At 42.1% G+C, this 20,524-nt stretch overlaps 1 protein-coding gene across 6 annotated transcripts in view; it reads right to left on the reverse strand.

Moving 5' to 3' along the window:
- The window catches only part of DOCK9 (dedicator of cytokinesis 9), a 222,893-nt gene that overhangs the window by 196,788 nt on the left and 5,581 nt on the right, over window positions 1-20,524 (reverse strand). For all 6 annotated transcript variants that reach the window (XR_002098921.1, XM_019524534.1, XM_019524533.1 and 3 more), the window contains exon 2: window positions 8,237-8,353. Coding sequence is in view for 5 of the 6 variants with exons in the window: in XM_019524534.1 (XP_019380079.1) it covers window positions 8,237-8,353 (117 nt within the window). In the remaining variant the exon portion in view is untranslated. The remainder of the gene's footprint in view (window positions 1-8,236; window positions 8,354-20,524) is intronic.

Consider the following 20,524-nt stretch of genomic DNA (forward strand, 5'->3'; position numbering starts at 1 on the left):
TCTCCCTCCCTGCTAGCGTGCTCACCTCCCCCCAAATTTTGGTGTCATCAGCGAATTTAAACAGGTTACTTTCCACCCCATCATCCAGATCGCTGATGAAGAAATTGAACAGCGCAGGCCCCAGGACTGAGCCCTGGGGGACTCCACTACCCACCTCGCCCCAGGTCGAATATGACCCATCCACCACCACCCTCTGAGTGCGACCCCTCAGCCAATCTGCAATCCATCCACTTGTACAAGTTCAGATTTCAAAAAACTAAAAACAAGAAACAGAAAATGGTATACAACACCGAGTATCTCAGTCTAGCATCTGGTCTCAGATCCTGATGAATTTTACAAATATATCCCACCAGTATCTCTTGCAAAAGAGCGCAAAGAACATATAGAATATAATACCAACAGCATTGTCTTAAAAAAAAAAAAATCTATAACGAAAGCCAGCATTCACTTTTCTATGACCTATTAGCATTGAGTAACAAAACAAGTATGATAAATGGATTGATTTTGTAATACTTGTCCAATGACTAGTATATAATAAGTTTGCAGCCTGATTATGAACTGCATTTCTGCACGACTTTACTTTTTTTAAAAGGTTGAAAAGGGATGATACAAATCTAAAGCATATTGAAGTTTTTTTCCATTTAGTTAAGTACTTTTGGATCAGTCCCATAATTCCTGAAGTAAGGTTGATCACTATATTTAGGTGGTTTCTAAAACATGATAAATATGCCCTCTGTTCACAATACAGATAATCTGCTAAAGCAGGTATATATATGTAACTTGATGTTTAAAAATTAATTTAAAAATAGTTTACAATACACAACCAAAATAATTCTATTTTTGGGCAACACAACATTATATATCTTATATCCACATTAAAAAACTGGTCTTCAAGCAGTAAATTAAGAAGGTGCATAAATGCAAAAATGCAAGTGGCTGAACTCAAAATAATATATTACATTTTCCATCAAAACCTTTCATGAACTCAAAATATTTCCAAGTATTCTACCCTAAGAGTGTTAAGGAAACCGTTACACCCAACATTTCTGAGTTTGTTCCTGGTAACAGCCACCCTTTTTACAAAGAAATGTCATCTCTGTTGTGCTGAAAGACTTACAAATACTAATATGTACAAATAATCCATCCTATTTTCATATTAATAAAAGAAATCAATATTTTAAAACATATCAAGTAAAACTGTGTTACAATAAGTTACAGACATGTTCAGTATTTAAAACCCCACACAGCTGAAATTTCAAATTAAATCTCTATTAAGCAGACCAATCACCACACCAGCAGGCAGCTCACTTATAACAATTAAATATGTTTTTATTGGTGAGAAATACTATTTAGCTTTTGAACAGCTTCCAGGCTGCCTAGTACAGCAAAATGAAAAAGAAGCGTATGAAGAGATCTTGAAGCAGAGTCGGACAAATCAGGGTGAATAGGTCAATTATAAATCAGGGTACAGTTTATAGCCAAAACCACAGACAATGGACTGTAAAAGGAAGATGTGGTGGCACAGGACAGAGCCTTTTGGAATTCATACAGAAAGCAAATGATAATGCTCAAAACGAGTAGCTGGCAAAGCTACAGAGAACCAAAAGCGGCAAAAGAAACAGAGAACATGTTTCTTCTTGGACAGGAATGTGCCAGGGGAGAATAAGGAGAAGATGAAGTGAAAAGCTACCAGTCTTCCCAGGTAATCTTGTGTATCAGCATAAAACAGAACCAAGCATATCTGCTGCCAGAAAATGAACAGAGCTGCCATCGGTAACTGTACAAAAGCAGAGAGAAAAGAATCCGTAGTCTTCACTCACTGTCAATCTGGGGCCAGAAAAAGTACACTTTAGTCCTTTTAATTAAATGTAAACCTGACTTTCAACTAGTTTCATCAACCCGCTAGAGAACTGTGAAACCACTCAAGCCACGAAACTCCCTTCAGTTTTTTTCAGTAGTGACTGAAGAGCTCTAAGACTTCCCCTGCTCTCCTTCAAACAGTTTTTTGACCCATGGATATACTCAAACATTCCCTCCTATTTCCCTATGCCATGTGTCATTGTTTGGGAAGACAGAGCAAAGTTCCCTTCCAGTAGACCCAGTAGCAGTTGCTATTAGAGAAGAAAACAAAGCTTGCTCAGCTATTAGACTCCTACATCAGTGAGTTGCTTCTGCTACTCCAAGTCTCACTTCCAGTATAATTTCCCATTCTTCACTTGCCACAGGCAGATAACTATGTCCTCTCCACTTGCACAAATGATCATAAACAGGGCTGGAAACAACTTCACAGAGGTCATCTGCTACTAAAGGAAGAATTTGCCTCCGACTAAACCATCCCAGGCAAGTATCTATCTACCCTGCTTGAAAATTTCTGGGGATGGAGACTCCACACCATCTTTAGGCAGACTGTTCTAATGGTTAAGCACCTTCGTAAGTCAGAAGTTTCTTCCTAATCTTCATGTCTGTTGCAATTTGAGGCCACTGCTCCTAATCCTGTCCCCTACAGCTGTAAAAAAAAAAAAACAAAAAAAAAAACACAGTTTATCTCCATCCTCTTTACAAATCACACTTTACATGGTCAAATTTCTCTGGTTTACTATTACGAGAAGGATAAGCAGCAGATTATGTTCTCTGATGATGAAATAGATGTCTTGACTCCAAAAAGAGAGACTTTATTATTGATAGTAAGGAAACTATCTGTACTACTTTTGTGCTCATGATCTTGCCAAGAGTGGGCATTAACTCATAAGCAGGGATCCTGATTTTCTCCAGTTTGAAAAAATCCCCAATTTTCAGTTTTAAAAAAGTAACCCCAAATCCTCACAGTCAAATATGGATTTGGGGTTCCTTTTTTTTTTTAAACTGATAATTGGGGATTTTTTTTTTTTTTTTAAATCGGAGACACCCAGGATCCCTGCTCATAAGTGACTTAGCTTTTGTAAAAGTGAGGGTTAAACAAAAAAAATTCACAGCAATGCTTCATCTTTAACACTCAGTTGTGAAAGTGAAGAATGAAAAAAAATAAAAGGTTTGGGACTAGAAAATGCAAGAAAATCAGAAAGTTTATTTAGCAGTTATGAAGGACACTAAACTGACACTAAATGATTCTACACAAGAATATACTGTATCTATGGCTCTCACACATTACCAAAACAAGGTATACGTGCCACAGCCATTCCCAGGAAGATTCTTGACTTGGACAAAATTCACCCTAGGAACTCTCTTGGACTAGACAAATCTTTCCATGTATAAAGTCAGTTCTAAGTGAAGTGGAGAAGTGTCAGGATGGCAGAGGCGGATTACGGCCTTGCTTTCTGCCCCTTCCAACGGCTAGCTTTCACAGGGTGCATCTACACATGTACTCTACCGCAGAGTAGATTAATTAGCTCTGCAGTAAAGCATCACCATCTACAGTAAACTAATTAGCTCCACGGTAGGACAGTACTGTCAGAGACAGTACTATCTTATGACAAGGTACTTTATTGCGCTGAAACATGCATACATGGTGACCAGAGGCATAAATTGCATCGTCATCCCAGCCAGTCAGGGGCCTGCTTTGCCCTAGCTCAAACTGCTGCTGTCCCAGGCCCACATGTAGACACTGCACCGGGAACAGTTGACTCCAGAGCAAACTGCTCCCGAGTTTATCATCGTGTCACATTATTGCCCATGTAGATGCACCCACAGACTTACAGAGCACTACTAACCACTGCCTGCTGCTGCACAAGATTCTCAACGGCATTTGAACACTTCACCTTATAAATGAAATTCATTTGAGCTTTCCTTTAATCCTTGATACCTCTACTATGATTATTACAGGAACAATGTACAATGGACAAAAAAAGATTAAAACACAGTTCAGGCTGCTGGAAATAAACATGGTAGAAACAGACTTTCACTGACTACTAAACTGAACCAAAATACAAAATGTTGAAGTGAACTGCTTTGTATTATCAAATTTCTAAGGTTATCTCAAGTATCCTATTAATTACTCTAGTGGAAATAGAATGAGCCAGCTAAGCAAAGGTTCTGATAAAGAACGACATCTCAAAATATATTAAAACAAAATATGGCCATGTTGATCACATAAACAGGAAATAACTCAAAACAAACGATGAAATGTATTTTAGGTAAGATTCTGTTAGGTGCAGTAACAACAGAAAAGCAGCTTGAACATATTGGTTTTGTAACAGTAAAAGTTAGCAAAGATGAATTTTTACCTGTAAAATACTATAAACAGCTTAACCAATCAAATGAAACAGATGATCCTAATAATCAATGTCTCAAGTTAAGCGCTGCCTTAAAAAATTGTTTAATCATCCCAATTAAATGCATCTTTCACCATCAAATAAGTGTTAAGGACAAATGCAATAAATTTGTTTTGAACAAAGTCTCAACAATGCACCTTTGTCCTGCTCACTTAGAGTACTAATATCTTCACACTAGCAAGCTGTAAAAAGGCAGAACCCCAACAAAAAGACACACTTTGCAGCTACTTAATATCCAGCCATAACTTTAAAAAAAACTAACCTTACATCCAAGGCCTTTGTAATTAGTAGGGCTTGGCTTCCTATACTGTTTAGTAGTTTTGAGATTGTAATCAGTTTAATCTAAGCAAGAGGAAAAACACTTGGATAAAAATAAAAATTGAATGCTGAAAGCGGAAATGGCTTGAGCAGATTTCTATACAGTGGTCAGAATTTCCAACGATAAAGAACTGCCTAAAATGTACACAGAGGTCTTCCTAATTACCCCAGCTACACATAATCATCTTAAGAGGAACTCAGGAAAAACAGATAGACATCTTTGTGATCAGCTCAATGTAGACCTCAACTCAATGTGTAGTTGCCATTAAATAAAAAACCCAAGGTGTTGAGATGCAACAGGAAAAGATTAAGAATAGGGAAAACAGGCCAATACTTAGACAGTTTCACCACACCTAGAATACTATGTGTAGCACTGGTCGCTGTGGATAAATCTATACAGCACTTTGATATACCATTGAAGAAATCATTCCTAACCGTATGCTCAGGCTGAAGTCAGAATGCCTGGAGCACTGGCTGCTCTCAGGAACATACCAAGTGTTTTACATTACCAATCTGTAAGCCTAAGCATAGGTGGGTTGGGTTTATTTCTCTGACAGCAGCATCAACCTTACTCAGAATATGGTATACACCGGTGGTGAGGAACCTTGACAAGTGTGCCCCACCTCTGAGTGTCACCCTGATCCCCACCCCTCAGGCATACCTGATGGAATCTGTGCCCCATGGCACCAGAATGGTGGCAGGGGGGCCTTGAGTCCCCAGACACTCAGAGCAAAGTCATGTCACAACACTGCTGAGTGAGTTGTCACCATCAAGAGCCAAGTTAACCTTTTCCTGTCCCTGCAAACAATGCAGTTTTATATGGAAAATGAGAAACCAAATCCCTTAAGTTTACCAGCAGCTCCACAGCCATGAAGTCTTAACCTGACTCTTGGCAGCGACACCTATTGTAGAAACATCCTAATACCTCTCCACTGCACAGCCCTGCCTCCATTCCACTGAGTGCCTGAGGCTCACACGTCACATAGCGGCTGCCTACAGCACATCACAAGTTCGAGGTCATAGCAGAAGAGATCATGGCGCAGCCCTGTCAGATTTCAATGCAAACTGGAAATTCTACTAAATAACTTGTCACAGGGACATGAAAAAGGAAGGAAGGTCACTCCAAGTAGGGCCAAATAAGATCCAAACTGGGCAGCACCCTCAGGATATAGATGATTCCATGGGGGACGCGGGATGAGGTGTCCCCGAGGGCTGGCTCTAAGGCAGTGCCACCACATGGGATCCTAGTGTCATGATGGGGTTTGGGGCTGACAACAACTTGTGGGGCAGTGTTGTTGGAACCCCAGGTTTAAGCGCAACTGGAACAGAGGGCTCAGTGTGGGACAGTACTGGGGCACATAGGGCTGCACTGATGTGTTTCTGGGGACAAGGGACAATGACAAAGCCAGTCTCACTCTCACTGGGTTCTCCAGACTCTGACCTTGCTGCTGAATTGAGACTACCAGGATGGGCTGGACCTGGGCAAAGGCACAAAACAGTTTTTGTGCACTCAGCAAAACATCCCCTGCACTGTGAGGTACATGTGCAGGGTTGACAGGTGCCAAAGAGTGGGGAGAGGGTAGGAAGATTATCAGTCTTACCAGTACCAGGGAGACAAAGACCCATATGCTGCAGTTTGTATCCTGCACTGATATGTTCTCCCCCTTCCCTCCTTAGTGGGCCTGTGGGCCACCCGCCCACTCCAAACTAGGTCCTGTGCACTGTTTTCTTCCCCCTCCCACCTCACTTCCTCCTTCTGGCCAGGCAGTGCAGAGCCAGAGACATTCTCCCCCTCTGCCCTTCTCACCCTGTTCCAGCCAGGTAGCACAGTGATGTTTCTGGCCAGTGCCTCTGGCTGGGCTGTCTTTGCTGTGGAGCAATTGAACAGGGCACAGGGGACAGGATAGCCTAAGCTGGCCTCCCAGCCAGGGCAGCACATACCTGGTGAGTCGCAATATGTCCCTCCAGCCCTAGACTCTGCCTCACCCATCTCCTCTCCTCTCCTCTCCACTTGCCCTGCCTCCAGCCCTCAAGTGACACACAGTGGCTATGGGTTTACCCTTCATGGTACAAACTTATACTGGATCTCAAAACACCTATTGCAAAGTTAGAAGAGATTCAAAGAAAAGGGAAAATGATAAAATAGAACCACATGAAAAACTGAAAAATGTCTTTTTTTCATTTTAGAGACATAAAATGACATCATAGAAGTATATACAAGAATGAATAGGATAGAAGAATTTGTCCTCCCTCTCTTACAATACAAGAGCAAGGTAATAGTCAATGAAACTGAAGTGCAGCAGATTCAGAACCAAACACAGGAAATACTTGTCTTCACATAACATCTAGACAAAACTTTTGAACTCACTACTAAAGTGTTGTGGCAACCAAATGCTTAGCTATACTTAAGAAGGGACCTCAGATTTATGGGGATAACAAGAATATCTAAAGTCAAGAAATTCATGCCAACAAATCTTGGAAGAGATTAAATTTCAGGCTTCAGAGTATACACCAGTCTCTAATACCCAGAGGTTGAGAAGGCTCGTCATACCTTCTTTTAGTTCTAGCACCATGGTCCGTGTGACTTTCTAGTCACAGTCCATGTTTCTCTCTCATCTATTCTACTTAAAGTGCATGTGCCAAGAGACAGTAGGAACAGACACAGCAAGACATAGGAGAGAGAGAATGAGCAAGAGACAGAAAAAAAAAAAAAAAAAAAAAAAAAATCAAATGCAGGCTACAATGGCCTTAACTTGGGCATATCTACACAAACTGCAGTCACGTCTTTGTTGCTCATGCTGGTATACCTTCTGGACTACTAGCGTAGAAAACGGGTAGATTGCTTTAAGCTTGATTTTTCTTTAATATCTCCAATGACGTGCATGGCTTTAGAAGATAATTACTGCATACTATGTTCTGTATATATAAATTAATTAAATCTCCACAAAAAGTGCATTTACATAGGAGAAACATTCATACTTTTTTTTTTTTTTTTTAAATAGAAACAGCCAGATGCTGCAGTGAAGTGCAATTCTAATTTACATTATTTTTTACATACAGAATCTCCCTGTATTAGACAAAGGGCTCCAATCACAAAAGCCACAAAAGTTTAGTGTTTTTCTTAAAAGTCTAAGCCCGTGAAGACCTGGGATTACAGAAAAACCTTAGCTATACTTAAGAAAGGGTTATATTTTTCACTGCTGTGGGGGGAAAAGGTCGACTTAGGGCATGACCACATGCATTAAAAAAAAGATTACAATAAAAAAAAAAATCATGATTTTTAAAGGAATGTCCTGATTCCTAGGTATAAAGAACAGATCTTAATTTGACAGGAAAAAAAAAACCCACACAGATGACATTTAAAATGCAATGAGAACTATTAGTCTGACCATTTGTCTCAAATGGTGAGAATACTGAGTGAGACATAGAAATGTAACCTAATACATCCCAAAAGAATGGAGGGGTTATCAACATGTACTAGAACCAAGCAATAAAAGAAAAAGGCATGTCTGAGAACACAAATGATAGTAAGATCTTTAAGTATAAAAATATTGCTTTAATACTTTCCCCATTCCTTTGCTACTGCTTATTTATATATACATTTATACCACCATTTGAAAATTTCAGTCAAAAGGAAATTGAATAATTACCTGAAAGTCATCGTAAGGGAAAAGAAGCATCTCACGTAGAGCATCATTTATAATTTGTGTTTTCCTTTGGACGATGACATTTTCATAGTCTATTGGTTCAATTACTTTTGGTTTTGCCTGGAAAAAGAAAACAAAAGAGACTGTAAAATGTACTGTAAAAATTGTAATTGTGCACTTACTTTTCAATCTAAACACTGCCTTATAATAAAGCTATCCAACACAAAATTGGAACTTCAGCTCTCACACAAGCCTGCAGCACTCATACATAAAAATTCTAAACTCGCATCATGCAATACAGCTCAAACACAGTAATGGATGTTTACATATAAATATACCAATGGGTGCAAGTGGATGTGATATGCCCAGACAAAAAGCACTGGGGACAGAGAAGTCAGCCAGAAGTGGAGATTAGGGTAATACCCACTTAGCTTATATCTTCACTACAAAATTAAAACTGGGATCTCACCTAATGCTGCCCATAAATGATTTCAGTTACCAGCACATCTGTTGGAGGCTTGTGTGTGTGGATAGGATAAGGTTAAGGGACACATTAATATTAGGTAGCTGTCAGAGATGGGTATTGATATGAACCTGGATTTGTTTCAGCCCAGGCTGGCAGTTTTCTTACTTTGCAATGGGCACAGGATAATCCACATTCCAGCTGACCATCTTCTAGTGCCTGCCCACAAATTCCCATAGGGTTTTTTGTCTTCCTTGCTACCTGTTTCCTTCTGCTGCACCAGAAACCACTTAAATTTAAATACTGGTTTGGTACATGGCTTATTACATTTCTACTATGCTTCACATAACCATGTGGGAAAATCATCTTCCCTGTGCACTGTGCTACCAGATGGCCAAATGCTGGAACTGAGGTGGATTTCTGAACAAGGTAAATAATAATCAAATTCAGAACACTAAGTCAGAAGTGGTTTATTTTAATGAATCTGCAAACCAAAAGCATTTCTGTAAGGACAGACAAGTCTGTCCTCTATACACAAGGAAAGAATTCATAGATCAGAGAAGCTAGAGTGCATTAAAAAAGGCATGGTATATACCCCAGTTGTCTTAGGGTGCGTGTAGACAAAACAGGGCGCATGTGTGCACAACACTAAAGCAGCTTAAATGTTCTTCCACCGCTTTAATGGTGTTGGTATTTGCACGTGTCGGCGGCATATTATGCATTAATTCCAGCCACTGTAGCACATTTGCCAGCATAATGTGCCTTAAATGACTTTGGGGCACAGCGACCCAAAACACCTCTGATGAGTTTTAGTTTGCTGCCATACAGCCACAGAGCAAACCACTGGGCTCTGTGCAGCTCAGGGGCTGTGCAGGCAGCCTGGCAACAGCCTGGGAAGACAGGCTCCACTGAAGGAAAAACCAAAACAAAACAAAAAACTGGCAAGTCTGATTTTTTCCCCCCTGCCCCCCTGGAGCCTGTCTGCCTGCATGAGCTGCATGGGGACATGGTCCTTCCCTCTGCAGCTGTGGTGCCCCACGGGACTGCCCAAGCCAGGTGCCTGCGAGCAGGTGCCACCGCTGCCGCAGAGGGAAGCACCAGCCCCACAACCCACAGGAGCCCAGGGACCGCTCCACCTTACAGCAGCTTGCCCTCCCCTCCCCAAGAGAGGCAGGTAAGACACAGGTGTACATAACACAGGAGTTTACTTCACCCTAAATTGAAGCACTGTTTTAAAAAAAAAAAAAAAACGAAACCACCCCTTCAATTTAGGGCCCCCATTTAGTCTACTTATGCCCCTAGTTTCTCACATGGGTAAATACTACATTAGTGGAGGCAGGCACACGTGTTTGGCATGGATTTGATTTTGCAGTGGGACACACCCCATAGCTAAAGCTAACCTCTCACCCATGCCACCTTCATGGCAAAAACAACCTTAAAAAAAAAACAAAAAACAAAAAAAACCTGTTTACTTTATGTTCTGTATTAACCGAGTCAGCAGGTTTGATCAAAGCAATGGTCACTAATAAGGCATAAGGCATAGTGATATTACAGCGTATCCAATATAGAGATTCAATATTGAATGTTTCAGGTCCTTAAAGGTCACTTTAGTACTGTCATAACTTAGAGTGTTTTTATTAGGCTTGTCTGTACTGAGAAACTGACTGATGTAACAGAAAAATAATTACATTACAGATATAATACTCTCCCATATAGACACTATATTTCAGAATAAAATCAAATCACCTACTTTGGGGGGGGAGGGGGAGGAGACAGACAGAATATACTGGCATGACTAGCTATAATTATGCCAGCTAATTTCCTTTTGTAGAAAAATCCCAAATTTCTCTACAAATCTCTGGATGCTTCAGAACAAAGATTTGTTTTGGAACTTTGAAGATTCAAACCTAAATTCAAGGCTCTCCTGCATCCAATTCCTAGAAGCAGCAAACCAATCTTCATTGCTACATTTTTCTTAAATGTTACACTGTTTAAATCTTGCCCAAAGGTGATGAGCAGCATGTTGATTTATAATTGTGAAGAACTTTCTATACAACTAGCAAGCCTAGAAATACTTAATGTAACTTCAGATTCTATAGAACAATGCAAAATATGGATAGTTTTACAATGTTTTTGCTGTGGTGAAAATTGAAATACCACAGTATTGTAACATGCAAACAATGGACACCTGAATGAAGATTCAGGAAGACATTTCTATACCACTACAGAGAGCAAGCAGATTTTGGTACTTTGCTGAGCAAGATCAGCACATTACCTTCACTAGAATCAGTTAGAAATCTGTAAGAAAGAATATTCCACACTTATAAGCAGGGAAGAATCTCACATTACACTAGAGTTATAACTGTATAAGATCTATTTTCCTTATTTTCCTGTGTTTAATAATCTTTTAAAATTTCTGCTAAAGTAGGGTTACTATATTTCCAGTTTCAAAAAAGATGACACCTGTTGGGGTGGGGGAAGGAAATAGGACAGGGGGCAGTAATATGGCCATGCCCTGCCCCTGTCCCTCACTCCCAAGCCACAGCCCCCCAACCCTGCTGCTCCCCTCACTCCTGACCCACAGTACCCCACCCGTCAGACCATGCTGCAGTCCCCTCCTCCCCCATTCCTGCTGATACACCTCACTCCCGACCTGCAGCTCCTTTGCACTGCCTGTGCCCTGTGCTCCAGACCCACATTTACCCCCTTCACTCCCAAGCCATAGCCCGCCAGCCCTGCCACTCTCTTCTGACCCACAGCCCCTCTGCCCCCAACAGCCCTGCCAGTGCCCCTCATTCCTGACCTACAAGCCCCTGCTCCCCTCTAGACCTGCAGTGTCTCCTGGATACCCTGCCCCTCCAAGCACAAGAACACCGGCCCTGGTGTCAACCAGCCAGCCATGTAGCTCCCTGCTGCCCCTGAAGGCTCCCCACCACCGCCCCCTTCTACTGCTGGACAGGCAGGCTCCTCCCCCACCTCCCCAACCCTGCTGCACACCCCAGTGCCCAGACAGCTTCCAACCCCTTCCCCCCATACACTTACCTATATGCAGCTGCTGGGGCTGTTCCCACCACCCTGCCTGGCTGCATGCCAGCCCTGCCTCCAATTGCTCTCCTGCCAGCCCCAAGTAGCTCCTCGTTAAGGCAACCTGTGAAGTGCTGGGGAAAACTTTGATACTGACCAGAACAAAAATCTCAAACATTTGTTGATATTTTAAAAAACTGCCTGGACAGAGATGGGAGGATCCAAAAAGAGGACATGTCCAGGAAAATTCAGATGTATGGTAACTAGCTAAAAACTAACCCTATGCAGCAATTGTTGCTTATCATCAAATTACTCATTCTATTTAAAAACAAGAAACCTAGATACTGATCATGGCTACTTCAAAAACTGCAAACAATCTCTCTCCTCAAATGAGGCAAATAAATCAAGTTTTTAAAATAAAGCTCAAAACAGGTTTTTTCCCCCACTAGAAAATGGTTACCAAAGTTCAAGTTTAGTTTATAGGTTACTCAGAACTTTGACTTCAGACTTTCTAATATCTACCACATGGTAACCTTCCTGTTAAGTGAATGCTAAAATACTGTAGGGAATTCAAAAAGAATGAAAAAAAAACTATAAAAAAATTTGGAAAGTAGAGCTTTTCATGAGAAACAAGAACAGGGTGTAAACAGTGACTAGAAAAAGAAATAGCAATTGTTTATATGTATGCTGGAAGGATACTAAAGGAGGAAATAATATTTCTGTGTTTTATGTGTGGCACAGAAGCTTCATTTAAACAAAACTAAAGCAACAGAAGTGCACATGTAGTATACAAGGATAATGTTACTTTAAGAATTAGGAAATGGTTTTAATCATTACTTAAGTTAAAAGAACATTACGTAGATTACAAAGACCCATAAACCTATGTGAAATTCTCCCCCTCTGGACACCAACTACTATTCTGGGTCCCCATAGACTCTGAGCAGCTCTGGATCTCAGGAGGTTGCACGGTTTCCTTCTTTCCCTCTCTGGCCCATTTCCTGATAAACCTCCCTCAGAAAATAAGCTCCAGAACTCAACTGTTGTAGGCCCTGCTAGCATCAATACTGACCTTCCCCTCCCCACTCCCACCAAATAAAACTAATAGCTTAAATGCATATTTTTGAGAACTCAGAACTAGAGGGGTAAGCTTTCTGATTTGTAGCATACCTCTTCAGGGGACATTTGATAAGTGTAGCATATGAATGACTGTAGACATGGCTTTTGCAGAGGACTTCTGAATGTCTTTGTTCTTTAATGATAAGGCACGAGAGAATATAGACCCTTTAGAAAAACTTTCTTAAAGAGGCATCCCTCACTCCAGTTCAACCTTTTTTGGAAGAGTCCTCAGAGGTCCACCTGGTCAGGTAATCAAGGCTCCACAGCACACTAATGTAACAAGAGCTGGGAGAACAGGACAACAGCCCAGGTACCAATTTACAGGAGATGCCAGAATGTACAGCCACAGCAGAAACAGCCACCAGCATGTGGGGAGTTTATGGGGCAGTAGTAGCAACAGTCCCCAGGGAGAATGTGCACCATGGGGTCTTTCAAGTCTCTGGTGAGACTCTCCCCCAACTCCTCACCCCCTGGTGCTAAAATTCTCAGGTATGCTTAGGGACCTACTGAATTCATGGCAGAAATGGGGTGCACTGCGGGTCCTTTAATCTTCCAGGTTCCCCCTTGCGCCCTTCCACCACTGATGGAGGGGCTAACCTGCAGCTTGCTCCTGATCAGTGGGGAGACAAAAACTGCAGTTTTAAATATGGCGCCGCTTTTGCTTCCTGTCACTGATTGGCTGACCAGTGAGAAGACAAAAACCACAGCATATTTAAAACCATGGTTTTTGCCTACTGATCAGGAGGTAGTGGAGCCCCTCTGCCAATCAACAGTGGGGGGGGTAGAAGGGAGAGAACATGAAAGATTAAAGGAACTGCTGTGCACCCCACTTCTGCTGTAAATTTGGTAGCTCCCTAGTTATGCCTCTGCCTCACCATAGTCAGGCTCCTGCAACAGTTCCCCTCATCTTGAGCTAGTGAAAAACTGGACAGTAATTTTTCCTGCAATACTGAAATATCCTAAATCACACCCAGCAGGTGATCACAGACCCCGTTATGTGAACATTCCCCTCAAACTAGCTTTCTGAGTGGGAAAAGCCACTGTGTTGTTCAGAGCAATTGCACTTCAATACAAGAACATCTAAGAGGATTCACTGACATTAAGCCTCAGAAAGCTAGGTGAGCGCAAGAGCCAGAGAGTAGGCCTGTGCAAACAGGGAAGCATTCAATTCAGATTCAGACTCGGCCAATTCTGAAGACAGTGATTTGATTTGGATCACTGTCCCAAACTGATTCAGCCTAATCAGCTTCGGGAAATTTGGTGCCGATTCAGAAAGATTTGGCTATTTGGCCACAGACTATAACCGTGAATCACTGAAATACCTATAATTTTGTCATTTTTTGGCCGATTTGGATGAAAACTGCAGGCATGCTAGCCCCTGCTGAGGCCATGAAGCCTGCCAGGTTTCAGGGAGATAGGTGCAAGGTTTCTGGGAAACTACATCTCCAACTGCTGAAAGCAAAACTCTGTCACTTGTGTGTGTTACACCAGATTTAGTTGAAAACAGCAGGGATAGTAGCTGGTAACAGAGGGCCTTCCCTAAACAATCACAAAGGCAAGTAATCAAAATATAGGAAACAAAAACTAACAAAATGGCCTACCTAGACACAAGCAAAAAAGGGAGGAAGGAGGACCCAGGAAACTATAGGCCAGTTAGTTTTATCTCAATCCTGGGTAAGCTTTTTGAGAGAATTATCCTGGCACATGTCTACAAGGGGCCAGCAGGAAAGATTATGCTTAAGGGCAACCAACACAGGTTCATTAGAGGCAGGTCCTGTCCAGACCAACCTGGTGGCCTTCTACGACCAGGTCACCAAATCCTTAGATGCAGAGGTAGCAGTGGACGTAGTCTTTCTGCAATTTAGGAAGGCCTTCAACAGGGTCTATCACCCCGTTCTCATTAAAAAACTAGGAGACTGTGGCATCAACACCTACACTGTCAATTGGGTCAAAACTGGCTGGAGGGCTGCACCCAGAGAGTGGTGGGGAATGGGTCATTTTTGACTTGGAGGAATGTGGGCAGTGGGGTTCCCCAGCGCTCGGTCCTCAGGCCCGCACTGTTCAACATCTTCATCAGCAACTTGGACGAGGGGGTCAAAAGCACCCTGTTCACATTTGCTGATGACACTGAGACGTGGGGGGATGTGGGCACACTAGAAGGGAGGAATAGGCTCCAAATTGGACCTAGACAGGTTACAGGGGTGGACAGATGAGAACAGGATGGATTTCAACACTGACAAGTGCAAGGTGATGCACCTGGGGAGGAAGAACCAGCAGCACAACTACAGGCTGGGGAACTCCCTTCTCGTCAGTGCAGAGGCAGAAAAGGATCTATCTTGGAGTCCCCACTAAAATATGCCACACTTTGTGACTCTCTACTTTGTGAGAGAGTCTTTGCCTCTGTATGAGACAGCAGAATCATAGCCACTGAACTTAATTCATGCCCCATGGGAATAATCACAATTCAGCAAAATGGACGGGAAGGAAAAGCCAGAGTTTTAAGTGTGCACCCTAAAAAAGAGGCCATGAAAGAGTCAGAAGCACAGCCTTAGAACCAGGACAGCTATCTGGTGACGGCAGTCCAGTAGGCATGATGGGAATCCTCTACTCTCATGAGATTTAGGAAGAAAAAAAAAGAGGACATGAGGACCCAGGAAGCTATAGGAAGCAGCCCTCTCCTCCCCCTTCCCAGCTACTGATTGCTTCAGCAGCTGCCACAGGACAGGGGAAGAAAAGACCTCTGAGCTAGGTGCCTGCCCATAGAGCCCAGCATGGGGGCACCAGGGAGCCCCTGCCTTGGGGGAGCTTCCCCCTACCCCAGCTGTGTCCACCAGTCTGGGGCAGCCCCAGGGAGCTGAGGGGACTTCTTCCCCTCCCAAGCCACATTGCTGTTTGCCTCAGCTGCTGAGAGTCTCAGGCAGCTTCAGGGAGCAGAGGGAAATTCTCCTGCTCCTCCACAGCCAAGTGTGCCTTAGTTTTGCTTCACTTGCAGCAGCTAACACAGGGGAGCAAAGGAATTTCCCTCTGCTCCCTGGGCTACTCCTGGGATACAGCAGCTGAAGCAAGAAGGTTGGGGGCGGGGGCAGAAGTACTCCCTTCTGCTCCCAGAGGCTGCCCCAGACTGGTGGACCCTGGGCTGGGGTGGGAGGAAGCCCCCCAAGGTGGGGGCTCCCTGCTGCACCCATGCTGAGCTGCATGGGCAGGCACTGGGCCCAGAGGACTCCTTCCCCCTCTCTTCCATGGCAGTGGCTGAAGCAATCAGCAGCTGGGAGGCAGGGTAGGATTCCTCTCAGCTCACCAGGGCTGCCTGAGCTGGGGAACCCAGGCTAGGCTCCCCCAAGGTGGGCCAACCAGCACCCTGACAGGAAACTTCTCAACCACCTGTGGGGGGACAGCAGAGATTTGGGGACACTTGGCTGGGCTGGCAATGGCCAGCAGGCTGGAAGATGTGCTGTAGCACCCACCACCTAGTGGCCTGGGTAAGTGCAGGCCTCCCTCTGCAAATTGAAAACTGAATGTCAGTTCAGTTGGTTATTAGTTCAAGTTACACAGCTTAGAGGAAGCTGCCTAGATTGAATCAATTCATCCTCAGTCTTTTTGACTGTTTGTACTTAGCCTAAGAGCAACTGAAATTTTTTCACATGACTTTATACTAGACACGAGATCAAAAAAAAAGATCCTGTCCTAGAAGCTTCTATAGAACGTAAGAGTTTCTAGGGCAGACATCTTGAGTAAAGTTTTGTCCTAACCAATATCAACAGGAATGTTGCCACTGCCCTAATGGAACCAGGAAAACCCTTCTTGTCTTCCTATTCATCAGTAAAGTGGCTGGCACAATTCATATAAACTTTATTGTCTACAATTCTTTGACTTTTCCTGAACTGAAGTTCATTGCTTTTTTAAAGCTATTTGTTAGATCTTCAGGGATGCCTATGATCTCAGTAAAGAGGAAGGATATTTCATCAGCTGAAACCATATTTAGAAAACAAAAAACAGTTAAGAGCAGCATGTGGATTTTGGCAGTGACCCACATCAACATCATCACCAGGAAGCAGAAACTAATCTCAGTTCCATCACTAAAAATCATTTTCTGGTACACTGTTTCAGGTAAAAGAAAGACTCTAACCATGTACAGAATTACTTGAAGTTAGTTTATGACTCTTGCTAAGGCAGTTGTTCCATCACTCTAAAATGCGGAAAAGCGGAATACATAGCCATGTTAGTCTATTAAATCTACAAGGCACCACCCAGCAGTGCCTTCTGAGTATAAAGCCCCACTGGAGTCTTTAAGTCTATTACTTGCACAGGACAACCTTGCTTCGCGCTGTGCCCACTATTGCAGTAAACTTTTTGAATAGTTTTTCTAATCTGTAGACCACTTAGTCAAAAGATAAATATGCAAATTGTTAGGTAGCTAATCGTCCACACTTTTCCACTCCACCCAAGCATATACATTTTTATATATAGGATTTTGGACATAGAAGGTTATTTGAAATTGATAACAACAAGTAAAGTGAAGGAATAAAAGAGGTAGTCATGTTTAAAACAGAAGTCACTAGTCACACACAGTGGTTATTTGACTTAAGAAATATTTCCTTAGATTTTGACAAATATAAAACCGATGAAAAACAGATTTATGTTAAAATATGCAATCTTTATACCACTGAATTATCATTACAAAGACAATTATTTACTTGTTTATTTAGATTAAACCTGCAACAGATTTTACCCTCTGCTCCTCTCTTCACAAAAAAATCAAACCTTATTTTTCCAAAACATCCCAGTAGAAAACCTAGACAGTTTTTCTAAATTTTGAAGTAGTTTGTTTTTGAAAAAGAATGTCCATTTTGTAATCCATAAGGAAAACTGTACAGGTTATATGCCATAATTATGTTTTATATTACTCCTTATAGCAATTTTTAGTTTTGGTCAATTTAGTAGTGCCTTAAAAACAGTGGAGTTTGGAAGCCACCGGAAATTTGGCAGTGGGGCAGCAGTGGTTGGGGCATTAATGCTTCCACAGCTCCATGTTGCTAAATTTTTGGACCCACAGGGAGCCCCAGATGACATAGCCCCACAACCCCAGACCAGCAGAAGAGCCAGTCCATAGCTCCAGATCCAGTGTCCAGGGCCATTCCTAACTTACTGCTGCAGACCCAGAACACAGGGCTAGTCTATGCACTGAATCTGACCTACAGACTACCCGTGCCCCACTCATCTGGCTTGTGTGCCAGAAAGGTTGAGCAGCAGTGCCTTAAACTTCCCTAAAAATAAGTTTTTGTAGTATTACATGAATTGATATTGTATATATTTGAGCAATAATAGGTTTCAATTAGCAAGCAAGTTTAAAAAGATACTTTAGAATTTTAAGAAAGTCTTATTTATTAGTTGAATATTTTCCCCAGGTTATATAACCACACCAAAAAAGTGCTGATCATATTACTACTATACAAATTTAAAGAGTCAACCACAGACACAATGAACAGGAAGTTGCATGCTCTCTCACAGCAATTTAATACCAGATGATGCTATTTTGTCCATTTTTTCTGGTTTAAACTGAAAACTAGAATCCCCTGGTTCTACTGCTTTTCCAAGGGCCATCTACAAAACAAAGCCTACATCAGCTATATCACTTCCCAAACAATATAAACTAAGAGGCGAGACAGGTAGTTATTTGTGTTAGTCTTGGGGGGCAGGATGGGAGGAAGTTGTTCTTTTCTTTTCCTGAATAATGGGAACTAAGGTGGCCCCTGTCCTATCTTTTGCCTAACAAAGTAAGATGACAAAAGCACTTCATCAGTATGGCCTCCTCCACACTAGGTTTTTTTGTCAAACTAGTTAGGTCAGCTTAAGGGTGTGCTCTTACCTTTTCCCAAAGTATCTGTAGAATAATTCTGAAATGTATAAGTAAACCTAACCTCAGGCAAACCAAAACTAAGTGAAGTAAAACTAAGTTTCCAAGCTCATCCTCACTGAACTCCAGTCTACATTACAAAGCAACATGTTCTTATCAAATTAAAAACAATTCCCCAAACTTTTTGCTAGAACATCTTCACTCACATTATGTTTTCTGGATATGAATACATTTCTGCTTCTGTTATGGGGTGACTTCTTCCCTTTAGGTACAGAAGTCATCACATTAAAATGAACAATACTACATCCTACTAAATTAAATTTCCTTGTCAACCTAGGCAGAAGGCACGGCAGGGTGGCACACTGGAGACTAAGTAGTTTACAGAGACATAAGTTTTCATAGGCAATAGTCTACTTTGTCAAATCCAGAATCTTTGTCAAATCCAGATATTTAGTGCTACTAGCATCTAAAACAATGATAAAGTTTCCATGGTTTTTATCATACCCATGTTCTATAGCCCTAAAAATAAAAGATACTACATGGCCTGTTAATTTTTAGTGCAGACAAGGACAGTGCCCATGCTCTAACAGATGCAGGCAACCCCTGGCACAGGTGCCAGAGCATGGTACACAAAGGCATTTTGCTTGGCATGTGTTCCTTGGGGCAGACAGCAGGGAAGGGGCTAGGGCTGTGTTACCACAGCAAGGATCAGGCCCTTCACGGCTCCCCTGACATCTGCCCCTGGCGTGCCAACATCTTACAAGTAAAGGTGATTTTGGCACTCTGCCAAAAAGACATTACCAACCCCTGCTTTAACATTTCAAACCTGAAGTCACCATAGTAAAATATTCCTTTTGTTAACTCATCCACACCATTGCTACTTTTCTAAGAGGTCTTTTAGCTGGAAAAGTGAAAGATCTTATGACCCCTTGAGGAATTAAAAAGAAAAAGAAAAAACACCAAAAAAACTGACCACAGAAATTCTGGCAATAATTATGGATACATTCTATCCTGAAATCCTTAAAACCCTAAATAATCTTTGTTTTAAAAAAATGAAGTCAGAACAGGCACTAAAGCGAAGTATATTCTAATTTAAAATGTAACATTTTCTATTTCAGTTTTAACCCAAATCACCCCCAATTCTTTTTACTGGTTCTAAAAAGCTCTCCCACTTACTGACCAATATTCCTTCAAAAGAGTGCAGTACATTCACAGGTTATCACAATTTATCTAAATAGCACTAGCTGCTGTTATTACTTCTCATATCCTGCCAACATGTTGAAATCCAAGTCTAAAAATGGGCACACACTATCGTTAGATCTGTAGACTTAGTAAGGTTCTCACTGGCACATGGTTTTTCCATACATGGGAAAGCCAGGAAGTGTTATACAGTCTAAAAGTCTTCTCCACATTCACACCTGGTGTTTGCATCATTAGTATCGCTACAATTTAACTATAGTCCTAATGACCCCTGCTTGGAGGTGGCTCAACACGCTCCATGTGGTCTAATCAAGCTCTGTACCTGCAGGGAGATGTTCAGCAGGTTTGATATTCATCTGAGCTCCCTTCTTGATCATTTCTATTCACAATTGCCTCATTTTTCATCTGTGTGGCCACCAGTGTGGCTGCATCGTAAAGAGGAAACTTTTCCATGATTTTAGTCTACTGGAAGTTGCGAAGTAGCCATATAGCACAGGGGCAGGCAATTACTTCGGGTGGAGGGCCGCTTAACAAGGTTTGGTGAGCTTTGGGGGCCGCATGGGTAGCCCCACCCCTTGACAGTTGCTCTGCCCCCTGGTCGCCATCTTGGGACTGGAAGCGTGTCCCCCCTTTC

Source organism: Gavialis gangeticus, unplaced genomic scaffold (assembly GCF_001723915.1).
Source record: "Gavialis gangeticus isolate Ggan-Ray unplaced genomic scaffold, GavGan_comp1, whole genome shotgun sequence".
NCBI lineage: Eukaryota > Metazoa > Chordata > Crocodylia > Gavialidae > Gavialis > Gavialis gangeticus.